Source organism: Sinohyriopsis cumingii, chromosome 9, assembly GCF_028554795.1.
Source record: "Sinohyriopsis cumingii isolate HCF-2022 chromosome 9, ASM2855479v2, whole genome shotgun sequence".
NCBI lineage: Eukaryota > Metazoa > Mollusca > Bivalvia > Unionida > Unionidae > Sinohyriopsis > Sinohyriopsis cumingii.
Window position 1 is genome coordinate 46133361 of NC_142969.1, and position 23936 is coordinate 46157296.

At 33.9% G+C, this 23936-nt stretch overlaps 1 protein-coding gene across 2 annotated transcripts; it reads right to left on the minus strand.

Moving 5' to 3' along the window:
• Positions 1-340: 340 nt before the first annotated feature.
• Positions 341-13187, minus strand: LOC149791737 (uncharacterized). Of its 2 annotated transcripts, XM_089970235.1 has the most exons (6): positions 13132-13187; positions 11440-12113; positions 8931-9014; positions 8111-8161; positions 7026-7061; positions 341-4231 (listed from the first exon to the last, which is right to left on the minus strand). In XM_089970235.1, exons 2-6 carry the CDS (start codon positions 11921-11923, stop codon positions 948-950), a joined length of 3939 nt encoding a protein of 1312 aa, XP_089826361.1. In that variant the 5' UTR covers positions 11924-12113; positions 13132-13187; the 3' UTR covers positions 341-947. The 2 variants fall into 2 exon arrangements, with proteins under 2 accessions (XP_089826361.1, XP_089826362.1); XM_089970236.1 differs by lacking the exon at positions 13132-13187 and having other exon boundaries at positions 11600-11712.
• Positions 13188-23936: the final 10749 nt, after the last annotated feature.

Here is a 23936-nt window from a genome sequence, read left to right on the forward strand (position 1 = left end):
ACAAAAACCATTTGTTACACAAAACACATGGATTCTTTAAAAGCAAATATTGTTAACCGTGATTGAATACAAATTTGTTTCGATTAATCGATTATACAAGAGATTTATGGTATTCAGCAATAACAGTTTACAAGGTAAAAAATCTCCACCGCTACCCCTAAACACAATTAAGAACAAAATCTAAAAGAAAAACAATTATCTGTCATGTAAATAGGATGATTGAGGTAAAAAGAAAATAATCATGTCTATATATGCTCCATTCACGTTTGGTCGATATACAGCATTGTAGCATAAACAATTTGCGATTATAATAGCAATGAAAAATTAATATTGACGACTATTAAATCGGACATATGCATTATCGAGGCTGCTTAGTGTAATACAAAAATTGCAGATTCAAACTTTTTTAATGCAAAGAGATATAGTGGTGCTATAGGTTTGAATGGTGTTTGTAAAGTTTATGAATAACTATCAGAACTATTTGAAAGATCAGGTGAATCTTTTGCACATATCAGGGTCATGTTTCTAAAGACTAAAAATGTTAAATCTTTTTGAGAAGCACCTATATTGCGTTAACGATCTTAATCGACTCTCTCAGTACTGTCTATCTGTTTGTTCATGCTTGAAGTAGAATGTATGAGCACATTTATTTAAAACTTAATGATAAAATAACATTCGTACAAAAAAAATATATAGGATACTATAGGGACATAGTATGTGCTGTGTTTTGTTAGAATATCAATTAATGTCACATAACATTAAAATTTTCCAACTATAATTCAAGGAATAGTAACAAAACCAAGGGTTTCATTAGAAGAAAAAAGGGGGAATTTTCAGTTCGTATTTCTACAGTTTCTTTTATACTCTACATGGGAAAGACCAACCAATCCTCTCTGGTATAATCTTTGAGTTTGCAATGCACTCTTTGGGACGATAGCTAATTCGTTTTAATTTCGATCAGACTTTGCTGAATAAAATCGGCATTTTCTCAGTTTTTGCCTTTCATCTTGTTTAACCTGACACTGTTTCCTGAATGCAGAATGTAAAATTTTAGAGATTTTCTCATAGTTCTTTTTCTTTTCCTCGTCCCTCTCCCTATTACTTAGTAGTTGTACAAGATCAAAAGCCGATTTTCCATCTTTATTGCGGGCATCAATTGCAACTGAGTGTGATGCTAGAATCGACACAATATTTTCATTTCCAGACTCTGATGAAATATGGATGGGTGTCATTTTTTCCTTGTTCTTCTGATCTACCAAAACAGGACAAATGGACACTACATATTTAATGAGATCCACCTTTCTATTTCTACATAGAATATGCAGTATTGTGTCATCTTTGCCTGAAACAAGGGCGTTAAGATCGGCATCATGTTCTACTAAGCATTGTAGGATCTCCATGCTAGCTTTTTTTGAGGCTAGATGAATAAGAGAAAAGCCACCACCATTCTTTGTGTTGACATCTGCCCCATGGTCAAGCAACATTTTTATGGATGACAAGTCTCCATATTCTAAAGCAACTAATATTGGACACAATCCGTTTGTGTCCTTGTTATTAACATCAAAGTTGGATTTCAGGAGCAGTTGAAGCATTTGTATATCGCAATTTCGTATTGCTATTTGAATACAATCGTGTTTAATAACACCTATCTTAAGAAATTGCTGTACTATTGTATAATGTTTGTTCTTGACAGCAATTGTTAGTGCATGCTTCACGATTTCTCTCGACACAGGCTGACTACAAAATTTATCTTGCTGATGGAAATGTAGCAGTACCGTTACTTCTGTTTCAAAACCTTTCTCACAGGCAAGTGTCAGTGGGAATTGGCCTTGTTTGTTTTTGGAGTGAATTACCATATCATCGCATTCGAGTATGAAATGAAGAGTCGATGAGTTTTGCGCCAAAACTAAATCGTGAGCTGGAGTATTCCCTTGGAAATCTGTTTGTCTCGTCTTTGCCTTGAAAAATAATAATGTCTTTACCACTTCTTTGTCGTGAGACAAATGTAACGGCGTCATTTTAAGTTTGTCCGTCACTGATACCAGATGACGTTGTTTTTCCAAAAGTGATTGAAGAATATAAGAGTGTCCATTCAGTGCGGCAACGTGTACTGGAAGGCGGCCTTGATGGTCCGGTATCGATTGATCAGATTTCTTTTCCAGTAGTATTTCAACGATAACTCTACATCCACTCTCTGCTGCAAGGAACAAGGCTGTCTTCATGTCTTGGTTCCGTAGGTTTACATCACAGCCTATTTGTATCAGGTACTTAATGAGCCAAGTGTTTCCATCCTTTGTAGCTCTATGAATTACACCTTCCTGACATGACCCAGAGACTTTGTCTTCATACTGAGAATTGATCTCGGCCCCCGCTGATATGAGGAGGTTAATAATTTTGGCTGACGCCTTGTCTTCTTCAGTATGTCGCAAAAGAGCTTTCCAAATGATGGCGTTCTTTTGGGCCGAGGTGAATGACAATTTTGTTTTATCCATTGTCAAAAGGATCTCAACAATATCTTTACTAAGAGATTTGACAGCTACCTCAAGACAGGTGACTAGGAAAAGGTTCGTCAACGGACGACATCTTCCTAGGAACAAAACAAAACTATCCTTTACATTTTTCTCGCAGCATGATAGTATTGCTATCTGTTCCTGCTTTTGTTTCCTCTTCTCCTTTTCCATATCTTTCCTTTTGAACATTTTGACTATGGAAGTTTTTGTATGATTTGTCCATTCTTTGGACATGAAAAGTTTCTCAGCAAGATTTGTAGCAGTTTCAGACGATGACGGAGCGAATATGATATCGATACCATGGACAAGAAGAGATTTACCGTCCTTGTCATCCGCCGCCATAACCTTCAAGATGTCACCCGTTTCGGAAATATGCTGAATGTAAATCCCCATGAAGTTCTGCTGAGTCAAGAGAGGATGATGTATTCCTTTTGCAACCTCACCAGAAATAATAATGTCTGTAATTCTTGCAAAGACAGCATGAATTTCTTCCCTTTCGTTTGGGACGTAAGTATGCGTTTCTTGCACACAGTCGGGAACTATTAGGGTGAAGAACAAATGTTCTTTGTCACCCTTTAATAAAGGTATGATATCTCTTGGAAATGATCTCAAACAAACCAATCCAACCGCTTTCTCGACTGATGGACCATAAAAATATATGGCATCATTCGCCTTTTTAAGGAACGAACCATTCAAAAGTTTTGTACCTTCTTCTAGAAACGATGTCATCTTTAGAAAGAATTTCTTCTCCTTAGCAAACCGAACAAGGAATCCTACTTCTTTGGAAACGGCTCGGGTTTTGCTGTATTTCTGCTTCAGGTGGGTCTCTATAGCATGATCTATGTTTTGTTTCATCTGAATTATTTTGCAACCTTTTTCATGCACGAATACGCATAACAGGGCAAAGAATTGCTGTAGGTCATGTGGGCTACATCTGTCTAGCAGGTTCTGTACCAAAGATACATGACTCGAGTTGATTTTCTCGAAGTAGAGTTGTCCCAGTTTTCTGGCCTTCTCAGATCTTGTAAATGTAGCCACTGCATGCGGATACCCCATAGGGACAGCGACTGAGGTTACTTTTTCTACGAATTCTTCCTTCACAATCCCTATCTCTGATAATTTTTGTAGCGATGACACTTGTCTTCCCTTTGCAAATGTCACGTGTGTATGGTTTTCAAAATATTCGATGTAATTCAGGAGAATATTTGCCATGTCTTCGATAGATACATGTCTCTCTGGAACTGTAAGGTCGACAGTATTTTCTGGTTGTACGAAATCTGCTAACACTTCGTTAGACTGAGAGTTACTGAGCTGTACATAAATTTCCTTTGTCATGCTCAAAATTATTTTGCCGCCCATATTTACCACTGACATAATATTATGCAGTCTACCACGTAGCTCTCTGCAATTCTTATCAAGTTCTGATACCTCTCTTCCAAGAATGTCTTTGAAAAACACATACAGTACAGACCCATCATCTGAAACGATTGCATCGTCTATTTCAGAAAAACTAGCAACAATGTAACATCTTATTTCAGGATTGTCCCTCGTTGCTCTTGCTAGAAGTTCAATCCCTATTGAATTTCGTCCATCCCCGGGATTTCCAACAATTACAAGGGGACCTTCATTTGAATCCATTATAACTTCAGCTGCTCTGTAGCCAACAGCTTTCACAAACGTTTTCACTCGTTCATTGTTGTGAATAATGGAGTCGGTTCTCTCTAAAATAATAATAATAATAATAATAATACCACATGAACTGAGTATATTATATTTGTTTGCAATTATGTTCTTTACTGTCGAATCATCTGGTTTCAAAATTGCAATATTCCAAGGAAGTCCGCTATATGAATTCCCTGCTTTACCTTAAAATATTTCTCTGTTTTGTAACACGAAAGTTTCAAGGGTTTCTGAAAACTTCTCACTTCATATAATGGTTTTCCGTTCTCTCTCTCTCTCTCTCTCTCTCTCTCTCTCTCTCTGTCTCTCTCTCTCTCTCTCTCTCTCTCTCATATACATATATTATTGGAGATACGCATATACGTAGGGATAAATAGAGAGACAGAGAGCGAAACACAGAAAAACGTTGCGTCTACAATATACTTGCACTAAATACACTTCATATGCACTATCATGGCCATATAGTGCACTAAAGTGACAACAATCATTGTACAATAATGAGCGAGGTAGCTCACAAGTGACATCACTGAACAAATGCAATGCGATTTACACGTGGCCGGAAAACATGGCAGATAGATCAGTACCCATGCATTGATAGCGTGTCACATTGCCTAGAATGATCTTTGTTGCTTTTAGAATATTAGGGAAATCTTTGCACTGCTTTACTGTGTGAGTGGTACCTTACACGGACAGTATGGCTAGTTTTTGATTTCTGTTCGAAACTAGGGTGTCAACGCTATAAGCATTTATCGCAGTTTTGCTTGATGCAACGATCAAACGTATTGAGAAATTTTGTTTTCCTTAATTCATAGGTATGAAATAAATTATAACGATGATAATACTAATTAATCTTATTGCTATTTCTGAGGCTTCGACCATTATTATTATTATTATTATTCTTACTGTTGTTGTTGTTGTTGCTGCTGGTGTTGTTATAGTTCGTTGTTTTTCTCTATGATCCAATACTGTAAACTGCACTCTGTTTTCTCCTTTCGTGTGTTTTGTTTTGGTGGTGGTGGGGCTAATGGTCGTGGATTTGTTCCAGTAAATATGAATTTGCTTTGATTTAAATTTGGCTGACAATGATACAGTACTATGTCATTTTTATCAACTCCCTGAATAAATTATAATTCAGACTTAATTACCATTTTAAACAATCATTTCCATTACACTTTCACATATTAGTTCATTTAATGCTGGTTCCTTAAATTACTTGTCTGTGAGTACAAAGTACATATAATTAAAAACCGAAATGTTTCCTTTTCTTGCGTCTGGGTGAAGTAGAACAGGATAAAAAGTGGAAGAATAGAGTACAAAATAGCGCACAGTTTAAAGAAGCACTTAACCACTATTCATCGTCTCTCAACCTTTCATTTAAATAGTATATCGTCGGATCTCTTTAAATTAACTGCTTGCATGAAAACTAATATTGATCCGCTTTGCCGATATAACAAATAAATAAACTTCTATTTTTGTATTATGTTTTGACTTATGAACGACATGCATGTTGCTCTTTGTATGATTCAACAACAGCCAACAACAACATTACCTCAATTACATTAATACGACAACACTTTAGAGCGAGCTCCATATTTAGTTGTTGATAACTTGCTGCTCTTTAGTCTGCATCTGCAGTTTGTAATTTGTTTTTTTTTTCTAGATCCAAGTCGCATACCTTATTTAAGGATGATTTGATTTTTTTTTAATTCATTTAGAAGTTAGTTGTTCATACGTTGGTATTGCGACTGATATTCAGATATATTATTTCTTCCTGCACCCCCTATGGAAGTTTCAATTTAATATAACCTAACGCAAATACGAATATAAAGCCAGGCATAAACTAATTAACATCATATTTTAGTTATTTTGTTTTGGATCTTTTATCTTTGTCATGTCTTCGAATTGTTATTATAAATTCCTTGCATTGCTTTGTGTCTGATTGCGTGAAAATTATTGAAAAGCACAGATTTTGTATGGTCAGGTGTGGAAGTATCTGGTGATAATACTGGTGCACAAAAACCTTTTGATCAACAGAACAGCATAATCTATTTGCCAAAGTTATGATAACATAACTTGATGCAGTCCGCCTAGTCCACTAAAGTACCTTTATCGTAGGACTGTATAATTTATAGTAGGACTGTATAATTTTATAGTATTGATTGGTGTTCTGGTTTTATTAATTCTTTGTAATATCGCCGATTCTAGATTATACCAAGTTCTTGTCCTTGACAAACATTTGCAGTAAAATGACCCCATGGCAGACAAGCGGTAAACAGTTTGATTCAACGTGTACACTTGAAATTCTCGATATAGGTAATAAAACATACAACCATTGCTATATAACTTGAACATAAAGTGTAAAATTAACAAATGAAATCTAACTATCACACCACCAAATTGATTCGACATTTGAAATTGGATTTTGTTTAGATAAAACTAATATTTTGAAATTTGAACTAAAGCTATGTGATTCAATGGATATAATGTAAAGGGTGAACATAGGAAATTGATTTTACTAGAGCTGTTCTATTTTAAAAAGAAAAATAGAAATTTCATCACCAAAAATTGTATTGAGCATGTGGAATTGGAATTCTCTACATTTGAAACTTGAAATCTGAACTGCTAGTTTCCCAACGTTGTCCGCTAGGGCGCCACATATTACTGAATCAAAGTTATTGAGCTAATGCGCATGATACGCTCAAGGTTAAGTGTCAAACACTAGTCTACGAGACTTGCAAAGTTCACTGATTCTAAGAGCATGGACTGATGTAGTAATTTACTGACTGTTTATAAAATGCGGGAGAAAAATGAATTTTATTGAGGGTATTGTCTTACCTCGGATACGTTCAGCTGGTCTACATTCATAAAAGCCTGTAAGGTGAAAGATAGTTTATGATTAAATACTTGAAACTTGTCACTTTGTTTTGACTGTGTCAATTTAAGTCATGCACTTGCTATTTACTTTAATGGAAGCTACATTTCGATGATTTTTGTTTTATGGATGGTTTCCATCATGGGTACAATATATAACACATAATACACACACGATGAACGGGTGCACACAAGTATGAGGACATAAATCAAACTGCACGAAGGTGAAAATGTCAGATCTAATACATCTGAAAGTGAAGTACCACATTTCTAGAAACTGTTAATATTTCAGGATTTACTACGCGATATTTTATCTAATCTTTGGGATGTTAATATATGTTTTAACAGATACTGTGCATGACACAAAGTATATAATCTTTTATAAAAATGTGTAATGTTGAATAGGTTTTTGTGAATGCACAATTTAAACAAGGCAGGTTATTGCTTGGTCATATATATCGTGAAGGCCAATGTTCTCAATCGCAATGTACCAGCAAAGAACCTATGCATATACAGTACAAGAATAAACTTTAAGTTTATTTTCACCTGACCTGATAGAGAATTTTCTTTCCCTTTGATCTTTTCATTTGGATAGTTAGCTAATAATAGTGTTCCTCTTTGTAACTCAAAGTATAAATTTCTACGCTACTTTTACCATTTTACCTTGAAATGATGTAACAATTAGGATTACATCCGAATATTTTGAAGTCGCTGATTTTGTTTGCTCATCCTGGCTGATGACACAATTTATACTGTTACTTCATGCCACCAACATATTAATTCCTATAACACCTATGCAAACAGTTAACGTTTGCTTTGACTGTTTCTGAAATTTTGCTTATGAATAAATCCTTCGGACAGATGAACGATCTAGAGATCTCATTGTTGCCTCACGCCATCTAGCAATAGAAAAGAGTCATGGGTGAGTTCCAACAACACCAACAACATCATATGCATGCACACCCAAACACACACACACACACACACACACACACACTGACTATGAATCATGCTTGTATTATTTTAAGCATGAACTAAACTGTACTAACTCATGTAATTTTGGGAGGCTGAATCAGAGGCGGCTACTGAAGACTGCGAACCTGTAAATAATAATAATAATAATAATAATCATAGTAAGCAGCAACATCACTAGCAGCAGACCCCCAAATGGTTAGTTCTTGAAATGACAATCATACATTATGAATATTGTTTATGACCTATGGTTCTTTGACTGATACTTATGTTTTCAGATTCTTTACGAATCTTATCTAACAAATATTTAAATGGGTAATGATTTAATCTTGAATTTATTCAACAAGTTTTACAAACTTGATATCAAATCATATCCCATTTGAGATCATTTTAATCACTAAGGTTTTATTTCAGTGGAAACTATTTGGATAGAAAGAAGAATGTCGGGGATATAAACGTTTTCCCACGATCGCAGCTAATCAATAAAGAGAATACTGCGCAATAATTTCATTGGCTTATTTGGACCAATCAGAATCACATAAAGTGATCTTTCAACATGTGTTAATATAAAACATATGAAACTGCACATACTATAGGAACACTGTACCTACTATATGATAATCCTTGAATATCAATTCTTACCTATCTTTCTTAATCTTTTTCTTTCGTTTCCTTAAATATAAATCTTAAATTGTTGATTGCATTAATTAAAAAGCTAGAATGAAACTTCTTTTTGCATGTATAGCTACAAATATTTATGTATGTATTCTTATATTTATCTTTATGATTTCTGTATTACTCACTATGTCACGAGAGAGAGAAAGCGAATGAGATAGAGAGAGAGAGAGAGAGAGAGAAGAAGAAGAAGAAGAAGAAGAAGTAGAAGAAGGGAGAGACCTCTGCGTGAATTGCTGATTTGGAGGTATGCCGTATCTATGTGGAAATTTTGTTGTGATCCAGATTTACAGGTTAAGGAGGAATCTGAAAATAATAATAATAATAATAATAATAATAATAATAATAAATATTAAAAGTTCTGCATCAAAAGCACCAATAATTCACTCGTAATATGTCTTTTATTCATCACCGTATCATCCAATCAACAATGGCTCAGCGAGGTAAACATAACTTTGCTTTAAAGTAATCAAAGGTTTGACATTTTATGCACCCTTAATGGCTTTTTTCGATCATATTTGGAAGCACCCATGCCGACTTTGTAGGTGAAGTTGGAAAATATTGCTCATGCGTCAGCGAATGTTCTGTTTATAAGCAAGGAATTTAGTAATAGTAAGAATGTTATAGGCATACCATGATCAATTAAAAGTGTTTTTCAAATATATTTTGCAAAACGTGTGTCATTCTTTTCACTATACCAGGCAATCGGATATGTCAATAAGCACTAGCATCTTTATACAACACCTGTACGCTCGGTAATGCGTACTTTCCACTGTAAAGAATGACATTCTTTACGTAATATCAAGCCTCAGTAGATCAGATAGTAGTCATACTCATAATCTAAGGTGTCGCTTGTTCATCGTGCCAGGTAGAGTAGTCTACCCCAGTGTGTCATTGGTGAAAGCAAACAAATCCAATTTCCTTGGCTTGATGTAGTCAATGATGTGGGAAGATTGTTGTGAAATCAACCGATGAGCCAGCTGAGAATGAAATGGTTCTGATATTTCATGTGCCGATCGAGTGAACCATGCTAATTTAAAACATTATGTGGAAGAGAAAAATAACCAAAAACAGTATCTTTTATATAGTGCGACCATAATACTATATAAAGTACCATTATACAGCACATCATAAATTCTCTTGCAAAATCAAATCCTCGTGAAAACGAAACAAAATGCATATTAAACATTAATGGAATTTTTCAAAGCCCTTCTAACTCTGGATTCACTTAATCCTCACAAAACTATAACTAATTTAATAGGTATTTAGTAATTAAGAAATTATTATTTCAAACAAATATAAAACAAACTGTAGCGCCTTATTCTTGTTCTGTTAATTATTTATATTCAGAAGCTGATAAAGACATTTTATAACTATTAATATAGGCAGAAATCTGCGACAACGAACATATTCGTTTTCACATACAAAGTGTTTCTCAAAGCATTAGCAACTGCACTTTAAGATTTGACTGTGATGATCAATTAATGGAAACAGAGCACAGTGTGATGATGATTTGCTCTTTTGGGAAAATAAGATCTGAAACATGGATGACAACGGATGCAGATATCGTATTACCATTATAACAAACATAATTAATCCAATTTGTAGACCTATAAGTTATTTCCTGTCTGAAAGTAAGTTGTATTTACCCTATGTTTCACACTTTGCAATAAAATCAGTGCAGATCTTAAACAATTTTGAAAAATACGACAAATTCAATATCCTGTTAAATTATGACTGTACTTCTCTTGTTGAAAAAATGGTTCATTGATAATTTACATAAGTCCCTACATCAAGCTCTTCACTAACGGCTGAATTGATAATTTTACCTTTGCCTATAATGTTAGGTTATAGATCCAGTCTGTTAAATGTATGTCTGTGCTCCTTTAATTTCAATAAATTCCAACACTTATTATTAATAATAACATTGTTGGCTACATGTGTGCTTTTGCTGATTAATTGGAATATATTAATGTAATCTATTTGTATGTCACACACTTAAACAAATTAATAGATAATATTCTTGAATACTAATGTTGCATCAACTTCGCTTTGCATTTTGAAGTTCACCGCTTTGACCTGTATATGTGACAGTTTACGTGCTTTTCTTACGTGCTGGTGAATTAGTTACTTTAGAAACTCAATGTTTTCCAGTTAATGATCATAATACCGGATATTTTCATGGCGTTGTTCCCTTTTTATCATGATAATCGTCCGTTTGACAACTATAGCACACATCCAATATGTAGTGTTTTCTTTGTAAAATTATTTTTGCACCGTTGTTATGTCAATTTCTTTATAAATTATCTCTTTTAATTCGTCTAAATTCTCTGTACACTTTTATAATGGAATAATTTATTTTGCAATTTATAAGCTCATAGTCGTTGTGTATTTAATTAGTGTGGATGCAAAATTCCTGATGGAAAATGTTATTTTCCCTAAATGACATTCTTTGCAATGTGTCAATGGTTTTCAAAAAAAGATACTTTAGAAATAACAATCAGTTGCACAAAGAAATTTAAACATTGATTAAGGAAGTTTCAATGTTTGCAACATAGTCTGTTTAGTGGGATTTCACAATAATGGATCAGCTATCAACTATATTAGATCAGTCTCTCTCTCTCTCTCTCTCTCTCTCTCTCTCTCTCTCTATATATATATATATATAGATAGATAGATAGAAAGATAGATAGATAGATAGATAGATAGATAGATAGATAGATAGACTCACAGCTCCCATTCATCATTCTCGAGGTTGCGGATTTTGATCGATATCTAGGGAGATTCTGTTGGCTCACACATCTTCTAACAACATTAGGACTAAGGCCATGACTTGCATGCGTTGACAATAAATCTTGAGATCCTGATGTATTGTTATTAAGTAAGCTTACATGAGTTGATTTTGTAAGAGAGTCCAATGTTTGTTCCAGATGCATTTGCTCATTTATGTTGATACATGGGCTTAAACGTCTCTCGTTTTCTCTACAGCTCTCATTGGTTACATCATCATCATCATCATCACCATCACAAAATACGCAGCTGTCGTCTTCTGAGAAATCGGTTTGGTCGCCATCATTGACATTTTGATTGCTGAATAATTCTAAGAGCCGGGGCAAAGCATTTGATGTAGCTGCATTAGAAGAGATATCTTCCTCGGGAAGAGTTGGAAGATTTCCAGCCGACTGTGCCCTTTCTAAATCTGATGAATGGGACATTTCTTTGTTGATATCTCTTCGAATGATCCCATCTTATTTTGAAAGATTTACTTCCGAATAGTAAAGATAATGCAGTTTACTCTCCATTAAAACAAATTCCTAATTGTTTGCTTCACTTTTAAATACACAACGTTTGATCTATCCATGCAGATTATGTTATTCATAGTCAATTTTACGTTCTGATTAGGTCCTGTAATGAATAAAGGAGCAAGATTTACTGATATATATATATATATATATATATATATATATATATATATATATATATATATATATATATATATATGTATATATATGTATTCAGACAATCTTACATAGCTACCTATCTACCTGCTTATGCAGCCACCACCCTGTCCTCCAGCATGCATACTTAGATACATACATATATTCCTACACACGTACAAGTTACATGACAAACTATGTGAAACTGTCACTGGAGTAAATTAATAAAAACTAAATTTAAAAACGTGTCCGGTAAAAATCGGTAGTATTTTAAGTGTGTGTAGTCTCTCTCTTTCTGCCTCGGCCTATCTCATATAAACTAATTAATAATTAGTTTGTTTTCGTTCAAAGCACATAAATGATGCAATTGGCATGTTTACATTTGTGTACCCTTTTGCTGCTGTAAGTGATAATAAACAATCGCTATGACTTAAAAACCACGCCCATAATATAACATGATTGTCAAGATATACTATATCAGTTGTTGTTAAAAGGTTATCAGATTGTTTGTACATCCTTTAATGATGCAGTAATATAATGCGTCATCATATCCCCATTACGAGGATTACATCATAAATTACTGCAGTCTCACTTTTGTCTAAATTATCGATATATACATTATTAGAACGATTGCTGAAGTATAATAAAGTCAAAAAGAACACACATTATGATTACAGAGCACTGGATACCAAACAAAACACTTCCGTTTAAAAACATTTTCGTTATCACATTAACATAGGTTTAAAATATATTTGCTCGTAATTTATTAATGTGGGTGCCGAGGAGGCAGTCGTTCTCTATAATGCACCCTAACGGTGCCATTCACAAAATGTCAGATGGAAACAAAATCGGCAGATAAATTACTCATATACACATTAATATAAACACATTCGGTTTTCGATTTCTGTACTAGTGTATATTTTATAACATCTTCCCATTAATAAGGAATATGTTTGGAATTCAATTTTATAACATTGTAGATTTACCTTGAAAATAACCGAGTTGTGGAGAGAATGAGATTCCACGCCCTTCGCTCTGTGAACAACTTGGCCATATTATGTAAGACTAAACTTTGAACCGATGGATAAACATTTAAATTATTTAATCAGCTTAAAGTCCAGGTACACTAGATCAGGTCTATAAATATATAACATGTCATTTTGATCAAAAGTGATTATCATAATGACTCATAGTTCAGGTATTCCGTTGCTAAGGTTACAGATATGACAAAGGTACGGCAAAGCCCGCATTATTTCGCTGTAGATTGTGAGTATCTAAGTCTCTTATTCATGTCGAATTGGAACTTCTTCGGAAAGAGTTGTCTAACGCGATCGCATTTACTGATCACTAGTATCCTACCTCTCTCTGCGTGGGTTCAAGTCTCAATCTCGGGCAATGTAGGTAACTGAAAAATCTTGCGAGTAAGGTCAAAGATTCCTACTTGGGTTTTTCCCATTTATTCCGACCGCAATATATAGTCTATCACGCGCTGAAAAATGTCCATTTACCTGAAACAACACAATAACATCATGTCAAATTAAGGGAAGGGGGATGGGGGAACGGAGGGAACTGGAAAATAAAATATGGGATTATGAGCAGGAATAAAACGTAACAATAGGAGGAATTATAAGAATAGATAGTATATTTAACTGGTGGATTTAATAGTTACGTTGGCCTGATACATATCATATGAATCATCTGAAAGATACGTGAACATTATATTTATGTCAGGTCTTTTCAGAATAGATATGTAATGATATCAATGATGCTATTCCGGGTGACGTCATTCCACCATAAAAGACAATCCTCATCATACCGTCTTAAGCTTTCAAGATGGTGTTTTGACTATTACAATGAGAAGGTCAGAAAGGTACGACCCTTTTTACTATAGTAATGCTTCAGTTTGCTTAAAATATATACTTGACTCATTTAGAATGGTAGGTAGTTGACATGACTGCTAGTTAACTGAGGTACAAAATCAAAAACATGGATAAACGTATACTGTGACGTGCTTACAGGTGCATTTAGAACACCTAAACGTCTTACAGATGCATTTAGAACACCTAAACGTTAAGTATTTGAAGAAGTAGGAACTGCAAAATAGAAGTCCTGTTGATGAAAATGGCTATATTACAAAGAAATTATTACAAATTCGCCATGTCATTTTAGGTACGCCCGTGTTTTACAAGCTGGAAGATTTAATGAACGATTTAAGTAAGTAAATAAGTAAGTAAGTAAATAGGAAAGTAAGTAGGTAAGTTCTGTTACGAGGATATCGTGACACTAATGTGTCAAGATCACCTAAACTGACCTTTAGTCTTGTATATACTAGACTTCAACATTATACTCAGATGCTACTTAGGCCTATAGTACGGCACTGTATAAACGGGGTGAAGAGTCCAATTATACCTTTACGTGGACATCGTATAGCTTTTATTGATATCTTTGTAGGAATATATATTGATTAATATTATTAGTCATTCGCAAGATGTAATTCAATTGTGTTTACTGTTAATGTCTACATTATCATTGTTTATGCTGATTTGGAGTCAGTATGTCTTGTTAAAAACAAGAAACAAAACAGACAAAAATCATTTCTCAAATTATCTTGGAATAACTGCCAGCTGGTACTCTAGACAGGTAAAATACGACAACCTAAAATCAAACTGGTAGTTACCGTGCAGTACAATGCAGGGCTTAGACAAATGATTTATTTCCCAACGATCTTAATGATAATTTGGATAAGATAAATATTTAAGATACGTTGGATAAACATTTGTTCGCTCATAATACCGAACGTTTCCATGTAAAACTGCATATCATTAAAGTATATCAGTCTATTCATGTTTAATAATGTCTTAACTAAATCTATGAATGGTGTTTAATTTTAAAAGTAAAATCACTTTATCTTCATGTTTACCTTTAAAGGATAGGTACATAAATGTATACATATTTGTGTTGGTCTTGCAAATGAAAATGCATCTTAATTGCAAATTGATTTAGAACTTAGATGAGAACTTATTTGAATTGAAATTTAATTTGGTTGAAAACTCATAAAACAATTAACCATTTTTATCACACATAATACACGTAAGTATTTCATCATTAAAAATGATGAAGACTATTACAGGAATCTTTCAGAATAGTCACTGTATATGCATGCTGTACACATGGGCACAAACGACGCTAAGGGACCTCATTCAGCTGGACTGGTCGGAAAGTTGACCCATATGGGAATCGAAGGCCACACAAGTTGTTTGTACATAACCGCATTTAAAAAGAAAGTAGGCATATGATGATTCAGATATTATTGTTGTCCATACTGGAAAATATCTGATATGTTTAATTGATGTTTAATGGAATGTTTTATAATTACGATAAACTATTTGAGGTGCAGTAGAATACTGAAAATCATTCCTCAACAAATCAAATCCTACTAACATTTAAGCTGATTTTATTCCAGTAACTATTCTTGGAGAAAAATTCACATTTCGCTAGCTTTTCTACGATCAGCTCAAAGCTAGTACTCCCAATACATATATGTATGACCATCATAAGTCTTCAAACGTCTTCATATGACGTCACTTGAAAATTGCCGTTTGTATAAACTGATAATTTTGGTGCACAATCTGATTTGTACTAGAAATATATTTGGGCACAGTTGAATGAAATATATGTCAGTAAATTATTTCATTGCAAAAAGAGACTATGGATGAAGCATTTAAGGTATACACAAAGTATTCCTTTTTTATGGTGATTATCCGGGTGTTAATACCGAGCGTCTGACAATACTTTGAAATCAAGTTATTAAACTAGTGCATCCAAACTAGAGACGTGTCCAGAGAAAATGAGCAAGATGAAAAAGTAAACAAAAGTTCGTACATTTAAATATATATTCATGAAACCCAAGACTTGCTATCCATATAGATTCGTTTTGCCCCTATCTGATATATCGCTAAGAATATAAAGTGCGTCTTTGCATATATCTTTTCATGTTTTTTTTTAATAAAAACAATTAATGTATGTACTACCCCTGCTCGGCCGTCATCACATTGCACCATGCTAAAAAGACTTGTTTGAACAAATCCAGCCTCCGAGCACACACCATTTATGTAAGGCAGCCTTTCCTTTAGGAGAATATATTTGATGTACACCCTAAAATGGATCAAACGATGAGATAATGATAACCCCCTAGACGAAAATAACCAAAAGGGTTGGGTGTTTCATGGGGAGGGATATATCATTTGCAATTTTACTTCTAGAATCCATTCACAAGTTTGTATATATAAATTTATTTCTACAGCAATAACAAATGTATTAACATGATTGTAAAATAACTTTATAATGTTTACAGGAAGTAAATGGTTCAACATACCTACAAAATGAATACATGCATTAAAGTAACTATGTATCTGTAATCTATCTAAATTTCTGTTTTGTCGGAAATCTACAAACTCTAAAATATAAATATACGGACAATGAATATTCGTATCGGTTCAATGTTTCAAAATTTCTCAGTCAGCAAAATACATTTTTTAGAAACTGCAAACGTTAGACACACTGAGCAGAATTGTTGCCCAAAATATTGACAGATTCCTAAAGCAGTGCTTTTTCAAGGTCAATTTTCAAAGGACGTGCAAAGTTTCTTACGATGTTGTTTCTTTTTGTATTTGAAATATTATCTAAATATATGAGGCAATATATAAACAACTTTAAAATATAACTATGCATGCAATATTGTCACTTTTGCTCAGCCCATGTTCGTAAGTCGTGTATAAACTAATATATTATTACAAGCCATGTTTTGATATCTAAACATTGCCGCAGGCAACAGTTCATCTCTTACGAAAGGTAACCGTGAACGGAGGGTAGAGCCGGTATCTTGGATAGGCACATGCGTTAGATTGAGCGACATTCCAACTATGTACATCAGCTCAGTCCTAATATCAGAAGATCCCGCGAGAAACAACGCGTGTTGTAATTCCGTCCAAACGTGGACAGACTGCGAGAATGACATTGTCCGCCAAGTTTGATTGGAGCGATTCAATGACACCCAATTGGAATGGTGAAAACAAATTCGGTACGAGTTATAACTTCTAACTAGCAAACGAAAATTTAGTATCGCCTGGGAAGATTGCTGAGCAACATAGGGTTACTCCGATGAAGACATTCGTAGTTTGTCGGTGAAATGTAGAGAGGAGATTCTAAGCAGAGGCAAAGCTTCGTATAGGTCAGTAAGCTTTTTACTCGTATTGTATGAATATTACAGCATTGTTATTGTAATGTTTAGTATCTATACTTAATGACTAGGTTCATTTAGTACATAAAACTACCTTTGTTGTGTTCATTTACAGCTATTATGTAGAGAATTATGCAGATTGTTAGCTATTGGACATAATTAATTTTGTAATTCTTCATTAGGTTACTTCGTAGCAAACTAGTGCATTTATTCATGTGATATGTTAAATTTTACACATGCTTGAATTATGAATTTGAAAATGGTTGAAATATGTAAGGTTAGTTAATATGGATGTATGGATATGTCAGATCACGGATATTTGAATATTTGCGTACTTTGTATGCGTTGTAATGTAAAGAAATACGTCTGATTGATGTGATATTGTTTAATATAATCGGATTGGGAATATGTACTGATGTGGCGCAATTTATTGATGCAAGTATGAGAGATAATTGATACCGTGCTTTTATTACGACGTTGTTTTACCATACAAGAACATATGAGTATTTTGATGTGAATAAATGTGTGACCAAAGAAATTTGATATCTGTTATCTGATGATAGGCTTGGTGTAATGTAAGATGAGTGGGCCGAAGAAAATACTGTTCCGTTTTATAATTGTTAAAAGAAAGCTTTTTTTTGGGACAAAACATCCGGTTCAGTTAAGTCCCGAGTCTCTAAGAGACGAGACGTAAGTGAGACTGGCAGAGCCGACGAAGTCGATAAGTCTAGTCGGTGGAGAGAGTGGAGGAGGAGGAGGCGGAAAATAATCGAAGAGGAGAAAGTGGAAACGGAGGAGCAATATAGAGAAGTCGAGGAGGAGAAGGAATTAGGAGAAAGTCAGGAGGAGAAGGAATTAGAGGAATAGGAGAGAAGAATACACAGATGAGTATAACACAGGGACAGCTGGAAAACTATCTCAAAGTACTAACCAAATGATGCAATAGTCTATCACCGGGTCGAGCGGAAGGATAGTGCTTGGGAAATTATAATCATATTTCTATTGAGTTGTCATTAAAATTTTACTCGTTGAATTTCAATTTGTTGTATATTCAATTATTTAAACGTCGACATCGCTGACTGAGGACTTGGAGCTTTACATAGATCTTTCACTAATTGAACTTCCAACCAAAATCTAGCCTGGTGGGACTTCTGTAATAATTTAAAAATACTATTGGGAGCACCCCACCCCAACCATAACACACATATCAAGTGACGGCATAAAAGACCAACACGCCACACAGACTACCATGCCTATTTGCTGGCCGTCATGCACGTACTTAATATGTGTATTTTTAGGTATTTTGAAATAAGCTCATATTCTATACAAAAAATGTGCAGAGGGTGTAAATAATCTATGTTAATCGGAGATTATGTTAAAAATTTTATAGGGACGAAGTTATACACTACTTGAATTACAACATCACCAACAAGAAAACATCAATGAAAGAGAATTATATGCGGCGGCGATGCATGCACAAAGCAAGCACGAAATGCGAGGCTCTATAAGGTTGATTTATCACGCATTTGGACAAAAATGCAATCGCAGTTATTTCCCTTCATTATCGATCGGAATAAATGTTAAGCAAAGGTAAATAATCTATTAGGGATGAGGAAGGATTCTCTAGGTTTTAATGTGATGGCATATTTTACATACTAGGAAAATGTGTCTAGCTTGAGTGTCGTTCTCTATTATTTGTTTTTCCTTTTGTTAACGCTGGAGACCGCTAGTGGTAAATGCTTGTATAAATGATGATGGTAAATACAACAAATATAATGTTAAACTTGATATTTGCAGAGTACAAAATACACATTCCAGTATTTGCACTAATTATTAAACTCAATGTACCGTAAATTGATTAGATTTTGTACCATAATGTCCACATTATTTGAGTTTGTATGATTATCTTTTGTAGAGACTAAAGGTTTTGTCAAGTTTATTTTAAAATATCCCCTCTGAACAATGCAAGGATTAGTCCATGCTCTAAAGTTATATCAAGCGCGCACTTTGCATAGAGTAAAACATTAGCAGTCATTAAGACATAAACATATTACAGAAAGAGACGATTTCGCTCAATCTATAACGGGAATAAAAACCTGCTATCTACTTAAAGGTGTATAAAATATTTCTCAATGACAAATTTAAAGCTTAAGCCATTTACAACTTTTTTGCACAGTCGTCGGTTATCGCTCTTATTTTACCTTGTAATCGTCTATTACTGTTTTATTTTTAAAATGCTGGTCCTTAAGCTAAGACCAAACCTTTATCATTAGCTTATGGCGCGGGTTTATATTTTGGTGGCGTCTATTCGGACGTTTCAAATTCATTTGGATCGTAAACAACTAATACTTTAGAGTCTGCCTGTGCAAATACTTTGAGCTATCCCAAGTCTTCAAGATACTGGTGTTATTTATTTTTGCTGTGTCACAATACATATTGTAATGTCAAATTCCCCTCTTTGTCGTGCTTTGTACTTAAAATAACAATGATACCTATATTACGCACAATAAGTTGTATATTTCAAATGAGCATGTTTGTTACTCACATTATCAAGTCTTGTTTGTCTGAAACTTGATTTGATGCAAGATTTATTACAAATTACTTTGCTACAGACCCATAACTCATGACATAACACAATATTAAAAGGAAAGGGTGCATGCGGGTAGAAATCATTGTTTTCTACTAGCTCGACTCGATTATGATGCCTCTAGAGTTGTGGAACCTGACTAACACTTTGTAACTCGAGTCAAAAGAATCAGCATCTTGACACCAAATCTTTCTCAGCCGATAATGTTAATACTTTCTGTGATCTCATACATGTAAGTAATTGCATCACTCAAATCTATTTTCTGCTTATGGATTCTTATTCTTTCAAAATGTCATCAACATTTCCATTTTCATCATCTTATTGCTTTAAAGGAATCCTTTCACTACTTTTCATTATTCGTCAGTTTTTAAAATGGACAACACAATCATTTGATATTAACACATCACTTAGATTAAAGATTATGATTTTAATTCAAAGCATATTAACATATTGTGATATATTTTTCATTGAGTAATTCAGAAACTCGGGCATATCAAGTGTCCTTAAGGTTCAATCTGGAACAGCCGCACACGTTCCCTCCATATATATCTATTGATTTGAAAAAATATAGAAAATAATCCCATATGGATTCTGTGACATGGAGGCATTCATTGCATAATTGTGCTTCATGTAATCAGCAAGGATATACAACGCATGCTTACATTTTAAAAGATGTTATCATATTAATTGGATTTAGGTTTAATTCAAAGTAGTCGATATGACGAAATGATTGTTAAAATCACACACAACTGTCTTCTTTGTCTACTGTTATTTTATCTTTCTTACTTTCCCTCTTTCACTAATTTTTGACGTGTTTATTCATTTTCAGTAGATACATAAGTTAATAATTGAACATTCCTCATCATTGTCTTACAACCTGTTTAAGCAGACAATGACTGTAATTCACCCTTTTCACATACATTGGATATTCAGCAGCGATAAATATTAGAATGCAAAATAAAAGGCGGAAATGCTTCACGAACTGTCATTGAGGAACGATGCCTATCCCTTTTATGTGACTTGCTGGTTAACATGGATTGCACATATTACAGTGATTGTCATATTAAGGTGGCATCTTGTTGATGATCATATATTTTTATTGCCACAGAAAGAGAGGGGATACAGTTGGCATCACTGTTACATGCTATCTGGATGTGTTCAATTTTTACTTGCCTGCTGATACTGTAAAAGCATTAGCGCACCTGATTAGAAAGTGTTTCTAGCCCTTAAGGTAGTTGTAAAACCCTGCCAGTAAATTCCTCATTATAAACATCACCTGTATATTCATTAGAGTTTGGATATACATATACATATACATACATACATACATACATACATACATACACACACACACACACACACACACATATATATATATATATATATATATATATATATATATATATATATATATATATATATATATATATATATATATATATATATATATATATAAAACAATAGACATAACGGAAAGTGCTATCCCTGGATTCCATAGGAGAATGCTTGATAATAGTAGGCAGTGTTAATATTTAATACCAATTATACTCTCGTACTGGTAAGAGAATTTGGAATTCGTACTATACGGAGATTTGAACCCTGGTCCGCGGGTAAACGGCACCCATCGCCTTGCCTGCACACATCCTCCCATATTCTATTACGACTAAGTACACAATACCAATTATTGATGCTACTTAATCGGTTTTCAGTACACTCGTATGTAGCAGGCACACTCGCATGGCGACCTAGTAATTAATTTCCATCGATCTCTGCAAATACTCATGAAATCTCTATAATTATTCCTATATACCTTGATTGTTTTGTATAGGAATCCGGAATGACTGTGTAGGGGAGATGGGAATTAACCAGTTTACCAGCTGACCTGGGTAGTTAGCTACAATTAATGTGGTTACAGGTTATGTATTAATCGTTGTGTTAAGATTCATTGTGATGGGAAACTGGACATCAAAATACTACATATTGTACCAGATGCACATCACTGTCATATAGTAAAATGATCCCAGATTTTATACACGGAAACTTTTAATCTTGACATCTCGCATATTTTGAGTTGCACACTGTAATACTTCTTTCAATGAAAATTGTACAAAAAAAAAAAAAAGAAAGAAACTTTGAAATACCATATATTTTTATGACAAAATTATATAATTACTATCACTAGAATACAAACAACTCAGTTTCGGTGATGGTGGTGCAGAAATGATGATGGTAGTAGTAGTAATAGTAGTAGTATTTAACGTTGTTGTAGTAGTGAGATGATCTTTCATAATGGTAGTTAAATTACCAGTATTAGTTATTATTATTGTTATTATTTTTGTTGTTATTATCATTATTGGTTTTAGTGATATCAATATCATTAGCAGTTGCAGTGATAATAGTATGCATCTTTTATCATCACTTTGTTTTCAATACAAAATTATGTCTTCGCATTATAAAAGGCATACAAAAAAGACACGAGATTAGTGTCTTTTTCACATTGCCCAATTCTTCTTTTCTATTTTAAACACGAAATGCTCAAATTCAGCATGTAAATATTAGTGGTTAAATGTTATGATGTTTTTAAATAATTACAATTGTAAATTTTATATGCGATAAATGATTATGAATTTAACTGCTTTAGTGTTTTATTTTGATTAGTGACAAGATAAGCAAACTTTGATGTTTATGTTAGCATGCAGATTTTCAGTCCCGTTATTCTTCTAGTATTTGATTTTCAAATACTATATGTGACACAGTTAACAAGACTTCTACTCACCAATGCTACTACCATCTGATTCTTTAATATATTTGCTACAATTCCTTTACGACCTCACGTTAAACGTAATGACAAAAAATTATTACTAATTAAGATACTAACGAAATTGATCGTTGGGTATACCTATTTCATATATTAATGTATATTCATATTGACCCTGCTTCTAGAAGTACTTCCAGGGCGTTGCATAATAGAAGTATGCAGATATTCTTCCATGGCACATAGTATGCTGAATTTAAATTGACAGAAGAAGTTAGAAGATGGTAGGTGCAATATTACAAAGAAAGGTGACCGAAAGAATGGCTGAAATATTTCTGTCTAAACTATAATCTACTGCAAAGTAGCACATATCTGTAGCTGACGAGACAACAGACCCAACTTAATATCTGTCAATAACTGACCCATTAAATGATATTAACGGAGGCTGAAGCCAAGTTTATCAATCAATAGTAGTTCATGAACTCATACAAATCACTTGTCTGGTATGACAAGGTTTGAGGTACAAATGGTGGGAAAGACGTACTGGCACATGAGTAAGTATTGTGAGAAAGAAGTATTGGCAGCAAGTACACACACATCTCGCCGTAATAGTAGTAATACACATCATAATGCTAGCAATCCATACTCTAACAAGGTTGAGTATAATTGTGTTTACTTATGACGAGTAGACTAACTAGTAAATTTAAAACAAGATAGACCAACACCATCGAGTTGCAACTAATAGTGAAGAGTAGGCTCAGGCCTATTCTGAAGGGAATATAACTAGCTGAATCCACTGTGATAATGTGACCGTTCCACTCAAATATGTGCGTGGACGTAAGGAACTAAGGCAGACTATTTCATTAAAGCATAATATCAATGTGGACATTTATATAGCGTTGACTGCAGATAGACCATGCCATTAGCTTCCAATGGACATACATCCTACGAGAAGTGCAGAAAAGGGTTGTTCTGTTTTAGCGGATTAACATTGTAATTAACATTGTATTTCATTTACCAAATTGTGAGCGAAAAAATAACTTTTTTTTGTCTGGTACTTCCATCGCCAAGTAAAGATTTAGGGCGATAACAAATAAGTAGGTAAGTGATCATGTAGCAGTGTGAAATCTCCAGAAAATGTTGAAAAATAACTATAATATCTGCATTTATCATTGATTGATACTAAATATTTCTCACTATCCATGTTCAG